General features: G+C 41.0%; 2 protein-coding genes across 2 annotated transcripts in view; one reads left to right on the plus strand and one right to left on the minus strand.

The window, feature by feature from the left end:
* Nucleotides 1-18,180, minus strand: part of LOC307044530 (uncharacterized protein) — a 37,012-nt gene that overhangs the window by 6,664 nt on the left and 12,168 nt on the right. The window lies entirely within an intron of this gene.
* On the plus strand, nucleotides 438-14,145 carry LOC307043983 (zinc finger MYM-type protein 1-like). Its single transcript, XM_079688960.1, has 4 exons — nucleotides 438-563; nucleotides 10,337-10,420; nucleotides 10,515-10,592; nucleotides 10,713-14,145. Exon 4 carries the CDS (start codon nucleotides 11,381-11,383, stop codon nucleotides 12,563-12,565), a length of 1,185 nt encoding a protein of 394 aa, XP_079545086.1. The 5' UTR covers nucleotides 438-563; nucleotides 10,337-10,420; nucleotides 10,515-10,592; nucleotides 10,713-11,380; the 3' UTR covers nucleotides 12,566-14,145.

Here is an 18,180-nt window from a genome sequence, read left to right on the forward strand (position 1 = left end):
GAAACAATCTCCGGGGCCCGCGCGGGGATCCATGATCCATTGCAGCTGGTTTCATTAAAATTACATTTATTTATCAAGGGGGCGTATCAAGTCCTGCTGGGGGGTTGTCCTTTACAGCAGGGGCCCACCCCGTGCAGATCACGGACCCGCATGGGTAGGCGTCTGAAATGAAGTACTACATCTGTAGGCGGTTGCCTAGATCGCCACCCAGAGATGGGCGCCAAAAATTGCAACAAAAAAAAATATATATTTTTTTTTTTGCTTGGCGCAGTTTTGGCGCCCCCCTCTATATCTGCAACCATTATTCTTACATACAAAAATGTTTTCTAACATAAGGGAAAATGAGCCAAAAATCTAAAATGGTCGGTCGGTCGAAGAGCCTCGGATTTAGGTGTTCACAGTCAGAACATGCTAGAGCGCTGTGCATTGATGGATATCGGTCAAGTGTTTATAAAATTGAGCGTTGAGGAAAGAAAGACTAACGTTAGAGAACTATGAAGAGGCAAAAGCCATCCGGGGCGCAGTATAAAAACAGAAAAAAAGAAGAAGAGAAACGTGCCAAGGTGAAAGGTATGCAATTTTGATTGTATTGTCAACATTAGCGAATGGATCATGTAATCTTGCTAGTTAGCCAAGCCAACGTTAGCTAGTGTTAGAAATTAAAATCAATGTTTTAATGGGGAAATGTAGTTTAAACATGCCGTCAGTTTTAATGCTCTTTTATACTGAAAAACCAGAAATTCTTGTGCACAAGCAGTTAAGCTTTTATTCTGAAAATCCTTCATCTCCGGTTAGCATTTAGCATGTGGCTAATATACGATTTCCTGAAGAGGTGAATTTAGTAGCGAAATGATATAGAGTGGTGCAAACCGAAGCCTACTGATTTAACACTACAACTATAGATGTCGAGATACTACCATGCTGAATATTAAATGAAGGTACAGTTTATTTGAATACATTGTTTACAGACGAGAGTAGCATGTGACAACATCCGGAATGACCGGAAACCAAACGAGCCGAGAAGTATTGTTTAGAGTATTGATTACAGCGTTTAGAATGTGTTAAATGAAAAGTGATGAAAGAGAATATGAGGAGAAACGGTGTGTTAAGCATATATTGAATGTGAAAAGAACCTATCCTCTGTTTAAATGCAATAACGGACATTGGAGACGAGGCGAGCCGGCTGGCGGGGAGGAGCCAGCACACCATATATAAACCACCGGAGGAGAGATCCACTCTCTTGGCTTCCCTATCGAGGAGCGGATCACAGCTGTTTGTCTGACTGAACAATATTCTGTCTGTAACACTACCGCGCCTTTTTTAATTAAAGTACCCAATTGAACTTTCACAGAGACTCCATTTAGTCTCCTATTTTAAAGCTTCTCTCCTGGTCGGGAGAATAACGAACACAGTTAACAATCTGGTGAGTTCCCTGACGTGATCTCGCTGACCGAGGAGAGAAAACCAACCGGCTGTTTTCTGGAGACGCTTGCAGCCATTCGACACACAAGAGCTCAAATCAATCGGTAAGAAGATGCCTGTTATGACAAAGATTCTTCACTAGTTAAACTAGGCAAAGTTAGATTTGTGTGTTTGATGGCAGCCGGCTGATCCTGAAAATAGCTGTGCATTTTAATGTTAAAACAACCCAAATTCATAAAATAATCACTCTAAAACCACGAGGCGTTGTTTTGTCACAAGCAGGGTGAGTTCACACTTTCTTTTGTTCCATTAACCCTGCATGCTATTAACCACGTGTGGGTGTTGAATTTTAAATATATAGTGTGTGGACATTGTACTTCGGATAGGTGCCTTGCTGCTTTCACATGGGTGTCTCTTGTTACGTTAATAGTTATTTAGCCTATGACGTAAGGGTATATAGCCCATTTAACGACTTTTTGTTAAGATCTGGAGACATAGCGAATCGGTTAAGGGCCGAGAAAGTGAAAAGTAGCGGGGCATAGTGAATCAGTTAAGGGCTAAGACCGAAGTCAGTGAAGAAAGTCCTTTTCAAGAAAGGCTTGGTTAAGGTCTAGGCCTTTATCAGTGGTTAAAACTGTTCTGTTTAAAAAAAGATATTGCGGGTGGGTTACGGTAATCGGAGTTACAGCAGCAGTGCAGTAATAAGACGACGGTCTATTATCAGTGGCTGATAGGTCTCCATATTAGTCCCAGTTTGGCGTGTCCAAATAGCAACAGTTAACCATAGTCGACTATAAAGTCAAATATTACGTGAACAGGTTTATAGCTAGTGCGTAAGGGTTCCTAACTTTAAGTGATGATATCAATAAGATAAAGCCCATAGTCGACTATAAAGTCAAATATTACGTGAACAGGTTTATAGCTAGTGCGTAAGGGTTCCTAACTTTAAGTGATGATATCAATAAGATAAAGCCCATTTTTTCATAGTAAACTAGATAGAAATGTCGTTATTTTAAACTAAGTGTTGTTTTGGCTTGTATTTCAGGGTTTATGATACCACACCAGTGGTTTACTTTGTTACTGTTCGTTTAAAGATCACCTAGCCATTGTTTAAACTCCCACCTGGGAGCCGCATGGACAAATCTCTTTGTCTACAGGTCAGAGTGCGAAATAATCGGGTGCCATCTTGTTTACACCCCACATGTGGAAAAACAAAGACAGGGCAATCGCCATTTCGTGAAATGCTAATTCAAAGCACTCCTTTCTTTGTTCTTATGCAGCTGGTTTCACTCCAATGAGGCATTTTCCTGACCTCCATCTTGTGAAGAACGAATAATACTTCTTGTCACAGTTGGAACTAGAAGGCTGAATCAATTTTTGGATATTAGAGAGAAGGATTGTTGTATTTCCAAAGATTTGAAGTATTGCTGCTGGCAAATGTGTTTTGGCCGTTTTTGAAGTATTGCTGCTGGCAAATGTGTTTTGGCGGTTTTTGAAATATTCTTCTTTGCAAATGTGTTTTGGCGGTTATGTGTGTTGTGTTGTTTAACCATAGTGTAAATTCCTATTTTAAAGATATTTTTGAGGAAACTAAGTTTCTCCTTGTTAAAAACGAGTCAGTTTTGAAACAGCTATTCCCTAGTGGAACAAGCTGGAATTTAAAATAGCGCACTCTGGTGGTAGTACAGAATGATTACCCAAATAGCGGAAACACCATAACATTGTGAATATTCTTCTTTGCAAATGTGTTTTGGCGGTTATGTGTTGTGTTGTTTAACCATAGTGTAAATTCCTATTTTAAAGATATTTTTGAGGAAACTAAGTTTCTCCTTGTTAAAAACGAGTCAGTTTTGAAACAGCTATTCCCTAGTGGATTAAGCTGGAATTTAAAATAGCGCACTCTGGTGGTAGTACAGAATTATTACCCAAATAGCAGAAACACCATAACATTGTGAATTTGAACCAAATTCATATTTCAAAGTCAAAACTATACTGTACACTGTACAATTTTTATTTTTAACAATTTAAAATTTGCACAAATTTTTATTTTTTAAACAATTTAGAATTTGCAAAAAATTTTATATTTTAATTTACTTTAATAATATAAAAAATTAAAAAAAAAAAAAAATTTTTTAAAAAAAAAACAAAAGAAAAACAACAACCTGATTTAAAGTTAAGATTGGATGACATAGGATATTCAAATCAGGAACAAAGGTGCTAGTCGGAGGATTAGTGCTTCAATCCTTGATAAACTTCATAATTTCATTCGAATAAGAAGAGAACATGTCACTTAAAGACACTAAGTTGAGACCAGACGCAGAACCATGCACAACTGCAGTTATTAAGGAAAGGGTAAAAATCAGATCAGATGCTACAACAGTTCCAAATCTTAGATGGAAGACATGGACCCAATATAAGAAACTGTTGGAACAGTGGCAAACGAGAGGACTGCTTCCAGCAGATAATCAGCCTGAACCAACGAAAGCCCATAGAAAAGCAGTAATTGACCATGAAAATGGAGAATACCTGCGAGAACAACAAGCATGGATCAAAGCCGGACAACCCTCTTGGTATGGACCTGAAAACATTGCTATGAACAGAGCTGAAAAAAGAAAAGCTATGGTTGCAAGTCTGGTATTCCATCTGGAAGATGCCAGCCAAGGATTGACAAACAGCTTACATGTGGTAGAACTCAGCAGAAGAATGGAAGAGGAGACCAACAGAAGAATGGAAGAACTCAGCAGAAGAATGGAAAAGGAACTCAACAGAAGAATGGAAAAGGAACTCAACAGAGGAATGGAAGAGAGACGAAAGGCAGTTGAAGCCCATAATGACATTATTGCCGAAAGACAAAGGGAGGTGTCCGATAGGGTCGCTTGTCTCAAACCAGTGAAGAAGTCAACAAGAACCCAGCTGAACTAGAGAGTGACTGTTAGCGGGAGAACAGTGACGGAGCGACGGAGACTGGCCCAACATTTTCCATCCAGTACATAAATGGACCCCGTCAGAAGACCGGGGCTGTGTTTAAAGGGGAACTTCACTTATTCTTAGCCAGAAGTGTAGTTTTTAATCAAACAATTATGTGATTTATGGAGTCAGATTACATTTTTCTCAAACACAATTTTATAATCGGTCTGAAGTATCTGTTTTAAGGCATGAGCCGCAGATTAAATAACATAACACTGATTGAGAGCTTGGATGAAGAAGTTGTAGGGTTTTTACAACAGTTTCAAGAATCAGTCTTTATTTATTTATTCTTGAGTAACTTTACTGATTTATAGTGTAGTGCGTAAGGCAATATCTCATTTGAGTGAGGGGCACCAGCCCTTCATGCAGGTCACTCTCTGTGAGAATAGTTCATATTTTCCCTCCAGTTTGGAGAAATATTATTTTATCATGTTAGTTCAGCAGTGTCAACCAATCCTCTAATCCTCGAGTTATCGAGACGCATTAGCGACACCAGAGGTATTGTTTTTCGCAGCAACGATGATGCATAATACCATTACAAAAGCCATTATTGAAACAAGTAAACTATTAGAAGTGCTAATTGCTGATTTTTTTTATAGTGAATATGCATTTATACCATCAGAAAACCATAAATCATACGATATTTTTGTACCCCTTGTGGGTACACGGAGAAGTTATATTTCTTTAATGCAACGTTATGGGTTTTACATGTCCTGTTCAGAATAGGGTAATCATTGCAATATTAATTGAGCATTTTATGCTCAAAGGAGGGAGTGTCATGATTATACAGATATGTTGATTTCAGTGACGTTGTAGTTAATAAATAATAACATGTAGTCAACAAGAGGTATGCCGAAGCTCGGGCCTTCTCCAAGGAGGGAGTGGTCCAGTTTTAGATATTAGACAAATAGAAGTGGATGAATATGTCAGAACTCTGAGTAATATTATGCAAGTTTTGTCTACACAGCAGGCTAGGAAAACTACAGAGATTCCAGACGAGGCACCAGAAGAGACTCCTGTTCGGCCAGGTGATTGGGTGAGGGTGAAAGTTCACAAAAGACAGTGGGCTGATCCCCGGTGGACGGAAGCGTGAAAGGTTGTAACAAACTTCACACGCGCTCCGGTTTAAAGGTAAAGAAAAAGGAGCAAATTGACACCACCTCACACATGGTCACCCTTCACTGGCAACTTCCAGAACATTATTGGGAGTTAGGACTGATTTGGCAGAGCTGGAACAAAACAATAAATAGAAATAAGATAAAGATAGAAACAGCTCAAAAGGCAAATTGTCTATATTTTTTTTTCATAGATTGTACATTAATGTGAAAACCTATTTTTTTTGTTTTACATCTGAAAAAGAGACCAATTTTTTGTATGTTATTTTTGGACTCGTTATTTAAATTCTGTAACGGACACAACCAGGGATAAAATAGAGATGATGACGAGAACAAAGCCAAACCAATTGAGGGGTCCCCTAGGGATAAGAGTCAGAATAGCATTGTTGATTGTGCTCATTACACTTGGCACCTTTCTGGTTGGAAGGGGAGTACAATATTATGTAAGACATGGATCCATTAGTTCACTCATAGAATGCCCACATCACTAACAAGACTCCAGCTGTGTTTCAGAGACTTTCACTTATCCCCAGAGCCAAAAGATCAGCTGAGCAACAAGAGGAGGAGTTAGAAATACTCGGTCCCAAACAAGAGGCGGTTATAATCAAGATGATTCACCCCCTTATATGCAGTTCTTGTATCAAATGATGAGATGGGTTTAAGTGATTGGGATATGTAAGTGATGGGGATTTACAGATTAGGGGAATCTCTAAATACACTGGATCCATGTTTTAGTCTGTACCAGAAACACCCCCTGTTAAGCTATGAACAACCGATTGGTGATCTGAGCACAATTATTGAAAATGATTGTTAGACACAGGCTACTAACCCAAAAGTACAGCTTTGTACGTACAAACTCTATGAACAAAATTTCCCAGCAGACAGTGGCGACATTGCAGATATGTCCAGTCACCAAAGTTACTTATGTTCTAAATAACAGTGAGATTTAAAGTGATGGAGAAAAATGGAGACGTTCCTTTATAGTGTGTGAAATATGTGGTGCTTGAAGCATCTAGGTATTTAAATGTATGGAAGAAAGTGGTTTCCTGAAAGTTAATTGGAGTAAACATGTTACAGTGGGTGAAAACAATGTTTAGGGATATGGTACAATTATTAGAAAACATTAACTGGGCTTAGATGACATTTAACATCAAAGAAAGATAGTATGGTTAGGAAAATGGAGTGGGAAAGATTGGATTTATTTTACCTCAGTGTGTTAACTATAGATAATGCGTCCCGAGATCTCTCTCTCTCTATCTCTCCGCCTGTCAGAACGCTACGACCCCAACTTCCAAGCAGACAAAAGACCTCACCACGGAAGACTCCTCCTCCTCCATCGAACAGACAGAGAAGCAGAGCTGAACCAACAATGACAAGACTTTATCCAGAACCATCTCCACCTGAGGAATTCAGAACTACAGGTGACATAAAAAGGCACACTCTCATCGGTCCCCCACAGGACATGGAGTTCCAAGCTGAGCCACAAGATTTGGACACAAGAGCAGAGTGTGGGACATGAGAGCGGAATACGCCCTCCATGCAACAAAGTAGAGACTAAAGGAGGAGATGAAAAGCAAAGCAAATGGGACACTGAAAAGAGTTACAGCGGAAGGGTCCAAGCGCAGATGGACTGAGGAGAAGGTGGACGGAGGAGAGGAAAGAACGGAGGAGTTGGCCTGGTCCGGCAGAATGTGAGGGGGTCGTGGCTTGACAACCAGAGGGGGAGAGAAGGAAAACGGGAGTGAGTGAGTTTACACATAAACACACTTATTCACCAACGAGAAATACGTAAAGAAAAAGATTTATTAGCCATGAATTAATCAATTGGTGAATTTATAAAGAAAGAAAGAGGAAACTATTAAATAACCCTAAAAACACACTGAGGGTAGAACATATTATTCAATCTTTTCATCATATCAACAAATTATTCTTTAAGAGTTTTTTATTCATGTCTGAATTTGGGTAAGATTTAATTTGTTACAGTTTAGACCTACAGTTTAAAGGGATGGTTTTAGTAACCACTCTATAAAAGCAGACAAATCTTTATTTGTATGGAAAATGTTAAAGGTAGAGCTAGTACCAAGCCAAAGATAGTATTCCAATCTAGAGTATTGATTTCTCCATTGTAGCATGGTTATTACCTCAGGAGGGAAGATTAAGGTGGAAATAACATTTGTTTTTCGTCCAAGATGTAGAGTTTTAAAATGACACTGGGCAAAGAGCGAAAGCAAAGTTTAATTTAAAAAAAAAAACTAATGTAGTTGGGAGCAATACATGCGGGGCCTTGGAGCACTCATTGTGATGGTGCATATTTGTTACAACAAACATCGTTCAGGGAGAAGGGGTCGCTCAACCCACCCTGCAGATGTTTTAAATCTTACTTGCAGCTTCAGAGGGCGCTCCTAAAGGTCATCCATTCACCAGATGACCTGACATTTAGAGATGTTATTTAAAGGAGAAACATATCTGCCATTAATGTAAATTCCTGAATTAAACTACAAACCATTAATGAAATGACTTCTGTTTTTGAAATCCTTGTTAAAGGAGGGAGTAATTATCACATGCTCGGGCACCCAAGGTTCCACACACTGTTAAAGGGGTTAGCATAGCTATTTAAGTAGACCAGAATTGAAAATAAATTAGTATAATGCGTTATTGACATTCCACCGGTTTTCACACCATTTCAGGGACTTTATCACTGCATTAGAACAGACCACCCAAAGGTAATGAGAAGGAACTTTTAAGTGATGAAACTCTACAACTGTTGTAACTGAGCAAAATCTTCTCCCAGAAATGACTGTCTAGAATGCCGTACCCCAGAGTAGAACGCACAACGGCCCCTTCTAGAGAACATATTACTTTCATACCTTAAATGGTATGAAAGGAGGGAGGGTACATTTCTCATGAGGAGACGGTTACAAATGCTAGCAGAACAAGACGACCCACCCCGTATACAGATGTGGATGACAATGATGAGTTAGTTTAAATGATATGGATGTTCGGAGATGAGATTGATCAATGAATGGCCAGCCGATGTGATTCTTTAAATGATATCATGTGAAGAAGTGAGCAAAATTAAAATGGAGTGAATCCATTTCAATTTACTTCATACTATTCCAAGATAGTATATTTTTAATATTTTTATTATTCCAATTAATTTTACACTATTCTAAGATAGTCCATTTTATTTGACTTTATTATTTTATACTATTCTAATATGGTAGATTTCATGTTGTATAAATCATTGCTATTCTAAAATGGTTTGTTTCTTTTCACTTTGTAAAAACAAGTGCCTTAACACTGAGTGTGGTATGAGAACGGTTTCTGTGAAAGGAGGGAGGAAGAAATGTTCTGATACCAAGCCATTGCTGCTATTTTGAAGAATGATATTGAATGTAAACACTAGAAGTTATGCACAAGGGAAAACTTTTATGTTTGAACACAGACAAGAATTTATTTTGTATTTTTGTAAAGCCGGCTGTAAAACCATTCCATTTGATTGTATGTTTGTTAATATGAGATATGTAATATGCAAAGTTCAGATGAAGAACTCATTGATTTCAGTATTATACACACCTTTTAGGTGTGTAAGGAGGGACTGTTAGAAATTAAAATCAATGTTTTAATGGGGAAATGTAGTTTAAACATGCCGTCAGTTTTAATGCTCTTTTATACTGAAAAACCAGAAATTCTTGTGCACAAGCAGTTAAGCTTTTATTCTGAAAATCCTTCATCTCCGGTTAGCATTTAGCATGTGGCTAATATACGATTTCCTGAAGAGGTGAATTTAGTAGCGAAATGATATAGAGTGGTGCAAACCGAAGCCTACTGATTTAACACTACAACTATAGATGTCGAGATACTACCATGCTGAATATTAAATGAAGGTACAGTTTATTTGAATACATTGTTTACAGACGAGAGTAGCATGTGACAACATCCGGAATGACCGGAAACCAAACGAGCCGAGAAGTATTGTTTAGAGTATTGATTACAGCGTTTAGAATGTGTTAAATGAAAAGTGATGAAAGAGAATATGAGGAGAAACGGTGTGTTAAGCATATATTGAATGTGAAAAGAACCTATCCTCTGTTTAAATGCAATAACGGACATTGGAGACGAGGCGAGCCGGCTGGCGGGGAGGAGCCAGCACACCATATATAAACCACCGGAGGAGAGATCCACTCTCTTGGCTTCCCTATCGAGGAGCGGATCACAGCTGTTTGTCTGACTGAACAATATTCTGTCTGTAACACTACCGCGCCTTTTTTAATTAAAGTACCCAATTGAACTTTCACAGAGACTCCATTTAGTCTCCTATTTTAAAGCTTCTCTCCTGGTCGGGAGAATAACGAACACAGTTAACACTAGCCAGCGTTTGTTATTGCCATTCAGTCGAAACTGTCATAAGGCTATTTTCGATGTGTCATGAAATAGAAATATTAGTAATAATGATATGTTAGTTACGGTGTAGCGAGCTAGCCAGTGTGGTGGAATGTTAGTTAGTTGGTAACGTTAGCTAACGTTAAGTTTACCTCAGAAAGCACATTGAATATCTGAGTCAAACATTTGCCAAATTCAACCCTGTCATAATGTGCGCTAACGTTAGCTAACTAGCTCAGTGGTTCTCAACTCCAGTCCTGTTGAATGTTTTTGTTCCAACCCAGAACTAACACACCTGATTCAACTGTTCGAATAAGATAGGCGTAGCTCTTGATTAGTTGAATTAGACCTGTCAGGCTGTCCAAATGCTTACTAACTAAATAATAGCAACATTTAACAAATGGAAATTATTCAATGTTGATAATACATATTTTTTTATATCATTTTAGATTAACTTTTAAAATATCTGGGACCACCTGCTGCATCAGTTGACAAGGAACAGCCATGCACCTCAGCTGTGCCGGCTTCCTCAGGTGAGTGCAATGTGTCAATAGATGTTCCTGATGATAAATAATTTAATGTGAAATGCAGTCAATATATTTGCTCTTGTGTGTTCTTTCTATATAGACCTAGAACCACATGAAGGAACGTGAGAACAGCAAGCTGCTCATCCTGATGAGATGACCACTGTGCCTGTTTGTTCTGGTGAGTAGTGTCAATAGATGTTCCTGATGTGATGATAAATAATTGAATCTAAAAATGACTGTCATACTATTCTAATCCAGCCAATATATTTGCTCTTGTGTGTTCTCTATATATGTATAGGCCCAGAACCACTGCAAGGAACGTCAGAACAGCCTGCTGCATCTCATCCTGATTGCACCACAGATTCCACCCATACCCACACGTGTGTGTGTGTGTGTGTGTGTGTGTGTGTGTATGTGTGTGTGTGTGTGGATATTGTGAATATGAGATGAGAAAATGTGCTTCACATGCCCTCCAGATGCAGCAAAGACAGACGATCCACTACCAACCGATCCTGCTGACTGCCCTTCACATCTCACAGACACAATGAGGACAGAGTTTGTTCGGAGAGGACCATATCAGATAACACCTGATTTTATTTTTGGCCACCATCAGTACTTCAGCAGGACCTTAGTAAATGGAGAAAGGATCAAAAGAAGTTGGGTGACATATTCAAAAAAGAAGAACAGCCTTTTTTGTTTTTGTTGTCAACTTTTCTCTCCAAAACAAATTCATTTACCAAATGCAGGACTGTCGGATTGGAAAAATGCAAGTGCTGCTTTGACCAGCCATGAAAATACTCCGGAACACCTGAACAATTTGGCGTCATGGAAAGAATTGGCAGTTCGATTTAAAACAAGGTACAACAATAGACAAACAAGAGCAGGCCCTCCTTAAGGCAGAGAAGAGTCAGTGGAGAGCAGTGCTGACACGACTGGTTGCTATTGTAGTCTCTGGCAGGGCGAAATATGGCATTGAGAGGAAAGACAGAAATACTCCACTCTCCTTCAAATGGAAACTTTTTGAAAGAGGTTGAGCTTTTGGTGCAGTTTGACCCAGTGATGAAAGACCACATCCACAAGATTAAAAGTCAAACATCCTACCACAGCTACTTGGGCAAAACCATTCAGAATGAGTTGATTGCATGCATCAGTGGAAATATTCTATCAACAATAGTGCAAGAAATAAAGAAATGCAAGTACTTTTCCCTCATTTTAGATTGCACCCCGGATGTTAGCCACACTGAACAGCTGTCAGTAGTCATCAGAATTGTGACACTGGAAGAAGACCCCCAGATTAAAGAGCACTTCATGGGATTCCTAGTAGCAGAGGAGTCCACTGGTGAAAGTTTGTCCGCCCTGATTTTGAAGAGGCTGGAGGAGTTGCAGATTGCCTTTGATGACTGCAGAGGACAGTCATGTGACAACGGTGCAAATATGAGAGGGAAAAACAAGGGAGTACAGGCCAGGCTACTGCAGTTGAACCTAAGAGCTTTGTTTGTGCCTTGTTGGGCACATATACTCAATTTGGTCATTGCTGATGCTGCCAAAAGCTCCAAAGATGCCATATCATTTTTTGGCATTGTGCAGAAGCTATACTGCCTGTTTTCTGCCTCTACACAGAGATGGGCCATCCTCAAGAAAAACGTCAACCTTTCACTCAAAATGTTGTCAGAAACGAGATGGGAGAGCAGAGTGAAAGCTGTGGAGCCTCTGCGATATGAAGCCGCAGCTGTGAGAGAGGCACTGCTTGAGGTGAGAAACCAGGCCAAAGACCTAATCATCAGGATTGAAGCCCGGTCTCTGGCAGAAGAAGTGGGGTCATTCCGCTTTTCACTGTGCACAGTGGTCTGGTATGACATGTTAAGTCAAATTCAGCAGGTGAGCAAACTCCTGCAGTCCCAAACAATGCAAGTGGATGTAGCAGTAAGTCTACTGAAAAAGACTGAAAAAGCTCTCGAATCCTACAGAGCCACAGGCTTTGTGGCTGCACAAACATCAGCCAAGGACATGTGTGAAGACATGAATGTGGACGCAGTCCTTGTGCAAAAGCGGCTGAAGTCAACAAAGAGGCACTTCTCATACAGATGTAGCACTGAATTTCGGACTCCAGCTTACAGCTTCCTGCCTACTACCTGCCAAAGACCAGTATAGAGGAATGTTAAGCCCTCCCACTATTTTCCAAGAGGGCGTTGCCAGATTTTCAATTTCAGGTTTTAACCAGGAGATGGCGCTTCATTCACAAATACAGAAAGACAAGTTTCATGGACTTTCAGTTGTGTTTTGAAGAGCATTTGAACACATCAATATTTTAGATCAACTAAAGTATATCTAATCTTGTAATTCAATAATATATAGTCTTTATATATTAAATAATCATAATGTAAATGTTTACATTATACTTCTTTATTTGTTATGCTCATACTTTAACCTTTACAATCGTTTGCTTTAATATGCAGTATATTTTTGTGTTTGCTTCCTCCTGCTCCCTTTCGGACACATACTGTATGATTTATTATTAATATGAAGATATTATTAAGATAAGATAAGATGTTACTTTATTGATTGAACATTTTAGTTTAGAATGTGCTGTCCCACGGTAATTCAGAAGGCTCACAGGTCACATTCCGACCATTATTTAAAACAATAGGTGCTTTCACACCGTCTACAGTTTTGATTTGTATAGAGGGAGCTCTGTCAGTTTTCGAATTACCCATTTGCTTTCGGGGAGCCCTATTTTTCAGAGCACATCCTGCTACTAAATATGTCACACGCACGCTCTGTTGACTGGCGCAGCAGCGCGGATGCGATCAATTGCTATAAAAACACTCTTCTACTAATACAGACGGTGTCACTATGCCGGCGGATGTGGCCGTTGTTGAAGCCTCTTCAGGCTCCGCATCGGCAGGCCTCTCCCTCGGTGTGGAGCTGTCAAGCTCGACCCTAACGTCGCTTACAGCCGGCCAACTAAAAGTTGTTTTCTGTTCACGTTGTCATTTTTAGACTCCTTCGCTTCTTTGCTTGTGAATCCAAAAGCTGTGACGCTTGGCTGTTTTCGTTTTGCCATATTTCTTTATTACACAGCCAGAGTAAAAAAAATATCAATATAAACATTTCAAATACCGCGCCGGCATCACCGCCATAACCATAGCAACGTAAGTAAGAATGCAGCGCCGCCATGTACAGATGGCAACACCCAGACATATTCACAAATATAAAACAAATATTCAGAAACTGTAATGAACAATAACTATTATCTATTTCAAGAACTGTTATTTACAGAAACTCAACATTTCTAATCTGTGTGACACAAATATGCACGATTGTTTTGGGCTCCCCCTATTTATCTCAAAGTCAGCCATCAGGGGAGCTCCCTCCCTTTTCGGGGGAGCCAAGCTCCCCCTAGCTTCCCCCCATTTCGAACAGTGTCTGTGGCTGAATGGCCAGCGATTAGGTGCAGCGCTTTTATCATAGGTGATCAGAGCTAACTGCCTGCCGTCAGATTTCATTTAAAAAACAGATCTGATTTTAAGACTATTTCTGCGCTCATAAAGAATGATAAGAATAAGAATAATGCGTATTGAACTGGTTTCATTAATTAGTGAGTTTATTTAACACTAGAACCGCCAATCGGGTCAATTTGTGTGATGTGTGTTGTGTGTGTGCAATGTAACTTTTTTTCAATAAAATATTAAAGTCTCCCAGTCCGTGACTTTTCCTGAAAGTGTGTTATGTAGCAGCCTATGTTGTTAAAAATTGCATTCTAATAGCGGGATTTGACGGGTTTAGGTAGGCCTATACAAAAACCTCTGGCGGTTTTAGTGTTGAGGTAATTAGGTACAGTAGAAGCCCTTTTTTATCAGTAACGAATTTAGCAGTTGAACATAAAAGTCAACTAACTGAGGGTCACTTGCAATTACAGTGTTGTGTCTAACTGTAAGCTTGTCACTCAGAGTAACCTACCGTTACTAGCTGCTGGAGAAGAAAGATCAAGGGGGGAGGGGGGCAGAGAGCTGTGGTTGATGGGCCATTAGTTGTGTAAATACACAGCTGAGAGCTGCCGTTTCATTCAGACTGTTTAAAAAACTGTAACAACGGACTATTTTTCTTAGCGGATGCATGTCAATTTAAATCAATACATACAACTATTTTTTAAATCAATAAAAACATTTTCTAAATGCATAAAAGCATTTCAATTAATATTGGGAGTCATGTCGTTACTTTGTTGAGAATGTGGCCATGTAATAAGCGGGATAATTTGCAGCGACTTGTTCCTTATGGGGAAAATAACACCCTTCATCCAGATGAGGATCCCTCCGCTACACTTTGGGATCCTGATCGACCGACGAAGCTCCATTAAAATATACATATTTTTGGTGAATTACTGAGTTTAGGCACGTTAATAACGTTTTAATGAAGTTGAATACAGTATTTTCATATGTGTCAGTGATTTAATGTCAATTCGGCGAACATAAACAAATGATCGTGGTGAAGATGATTAAATTAGGATTAAAAATCGAGAGCCGGGCTGCATTTCCTCCCGTTCGTTTTTTTCGAATAACAAAATTATTTTGTTAAATAACAACATGGTGATGTTTTGTAAATGATTACACGTCTCTTATTTAGCACAGTAGTATGATATCCGTGACATATGGATCTTAACAAAGTTCCGCTGTACATCCAGCGTACTGTATCTCACTTTATTTCACATGAGCTCCAGTGTGGAACCCCACTGCACCCCCTGGTGGATCAATGATCCATTGCAGCTGGCTTCATTATAATTACATTTATCTATCACGGGGGCGGTCTCAAGTCAAACTGGAGGTTTTCCCTTGAGCGAGGGCAGATCACGTACCAATCACGGCCCTCGCGTTTCAAACTGTCTGAAATGAATCGCCACATCTGTATGAGTCTCCTGATGAGCCATTGAGGGATGCCTTGCAAAATCTTGAGGTAACCTTCTTTAACGTGGTGGTGGATGCTGCAGTGTCAGAACAAAAGGAGAGGTTTACCACTCTTAAACATGTGCAAGACAAGTTTGGCATTCTGTACAACTTCCCAGACCTGCCACATCAAGAGCTGATGAAGCAAGCAGAGGCACTTGCACACACCTTAAGCCATGGAGGGCAATCTGATTTGGATGGGAAGGAGCTGGCTCAGGAGTTGGAAAATGTACCTGACTTGCCATCAAAGAGCATGTCAACTCTTTAGTTGTTGAAATTCATACACACAAAGCAGCTCACCGAAATATATCCCAACTTGTGTATTGCTCTGCGGATCAGTGCAACGCTATCAGTAACAGTAGCTTCAGCCGAGAGGAGTTTTTCCAAATTAAAACTCTTGAAAACATACCTGAGGTCAAACATGGCTCAAGAACGCCTCATTAACCATGAGGTTGGTGGTCAGATTTCATATGATGATGTGATTAATGACTTTGCAGTGAGGAAGGCCAGAAGGATTGCACTGTAAATGGAAACCAGAAGGAGCTAATATGTAGGCTAACCTTGTGTGATGATAGGGAGTGGAATGTAAATAGTTCTTGAGACAAAGGGAATTTGTAATTTTTATGTATTTGTTTGTTTATTTAGCATATTATATTTTGATTATCTGACATGTGTAACATATTTTACAATACATCATTTTCTTTGGAAGCAAATGTGCACGTTATTTTATTGTTTGTTATTGTTATTATTATTATTATTATTGTTTGTTAGCTAAGTTGTTTATTTGTTTTAATTCTTTAGTGTGCACTTTACATTTCTTCTTAGCTCTTGTTCTTGCTTGTAATAAATAAAGGTGCAGTACTTTACTGTATAACTGTTAAGATATTTTGATATTTCTTTTGGGGGGGGGGGGGGGTGCAGTGGTGAAGCTCGCCTAGGGCACCAAATGTGCCTAGGGCACCAAATGTGCTATGTGTATATGTCCGCCCCTGGCCATTTATACCTATATCCGCCTGCGGGTAATATTTACCTCTGTAGTGCCGAGAGAAGGGAGTCAGAGGCGGTGCATCGAAGGTGCAAAGTTGGCTTTATTAAGCAGGAGAAAACCACATGTTGTCGGGTCGCAGCCCGGGAAGAGAAGAGAAAGAAGAAAGGGGGGCACACAATAAGTAGTCAACATCATATTTGTCCGTGTGGAAACAATACCCCCAACCTGTAGTTCCATGAGTGAATTATGTAACATGAGTAAATTAGTGATCACTGCACAAGCCCCCCCAGAATTCAACCATGGACACAATCCTCACGTCTGGGAGGAAGCACCACAGGGGCCGAGCAGGGTAGGGCCGCAGGCGAGGGCCGGGCCAAGGAAAGGGCTGTCGGAAGGAGGCTGCAGAAGAGTGTAGGGGCCCCAACGAGGGCGAGGGCATCCCCACCGGGGAGTAGGGTGCGGGCCATGTAACGGGCCGTCGAAAGGGGGCCGCAGAGGGCCGCGGTAGACGTCGTGGCGGATGAAGACAACATCCGCCAGCCGTAGAAAGCTGGGTCGCTGTGCTGCGACGTGGGGATGGGCATGAATATCCCGGTGTTCCCCAGCAGGAAGGAGCGCAGCCCGGCCGCGGGCGAGCGCGCATCGGAGGCGGGCACAAAGTCCTCTAGAGGAAGGAGCGGTATCCCCGGGAGGCAGGAGCCATGGACAGGGGAGAGGCGAGACGGGGTCCAGAAGTGCGCCACCCAGGCGCCGATGACAGCGTGGGCGACGTCTGAAACCGCCGCCGTCGAGGTGAACCGCGGTTGGAGGAGAGGTCAGGCAGGGTCCAGTAGTGCGCCACCCAGGCACCGATGAAGGGCGTGAGCGACGTCCGAAGCCGCTGTCGAGGTGGTGAGAAAGCGAGAGTGTCCACACGAGGTCGACCGTCTGATCGAACCTCCTCTCAGACACCGGAAAAAGCTCTAAAGGGTCGTCCACGATCAAAAACAGGTGGGCGAAATTGTGAGAGGATCCACAAGAGGTCAACCAGGCTTGGTCGAACCTCCCCTCCAGGCACCACCAAAAAGGGTTAACAGTCAGATGTTAACACATGGAAGCAGTCAGCCGTTAGCTGCTAGCCGTTAGTTGTCAGTCGTCGTTAGCAGTTACCCGTTGTTAGCCGTTAGCTGTTGTTGTTAGCTGTTGCAAGCCGTTAGTCGTCGTTGTTAACCATTAGCTGTTAGCCGTGGTTAGCTGTTAGCTGTTAGCCGGCGTCGACGGCCACTAGCTGTAAGCCGGTAGCCGTTAGTCGATGTCGTCGGCCCCAGAGCCTCTGCTAGGCGGCGTGCCTCTACCAGGGAAGGTGCCGCTGCGTGTAGTGACCAGCACCCCAGGTGTAAATCGCCGGGCGGCCAGGAAGAACCGGTCAGCTTCTTCGGCTAAAGCGCGGGGCTCAACACCAGCCGCATGTCCCGAAGAAACAGTCCCACAAAACATAAATCGGGCTCTTCCGTACCTAGCAGGTCGTGTATGATACGATATACTTTATTGTCCCCGTAAGGACATTTGTTCTGGACTCCGTCCTGCAGTTCCGCATACATGTACATATACAAACATAGTGGACATTAAGAGACATACACATACCATCAGTCATACACCGTTTGAACAAACACAATACACAGACGCACATACTGACAATGGCGACCTATTGCATTGCTAACATTTAAAAAGTACATTTGACTACATTTAATTTCATGTGAATGTTAAGAAGCTTAATCGGCAGCTTAATCGAAGCGGTTCAGCCTGCTCTTGGGAACCCTAAATCTTCTACCAGAAGGTAGTAGCTGGAATTCTGGGTG

Source organism: Notothenia rossii (genome assembly GCF_949606895.1).
Source record: "Notothenia rossii genome assembly, chromosome: 6".
Lineage (NCBI taxonomy): Eukaryota > Metazoa > Chordata > Actinopteri > Perciformes > Nototheniidae > Notothenia > Notothenia rossii.

Bases quoted from the DNA above. Each gene is read 5' to 3' on its own strand.
- LOC307043983 (XM_079688960.1), top strand. From the start codon at position 11,381: ATGGCATTGAGAGGAAAGACAGAAATACTCCACTCTCCTTCAAATGGA.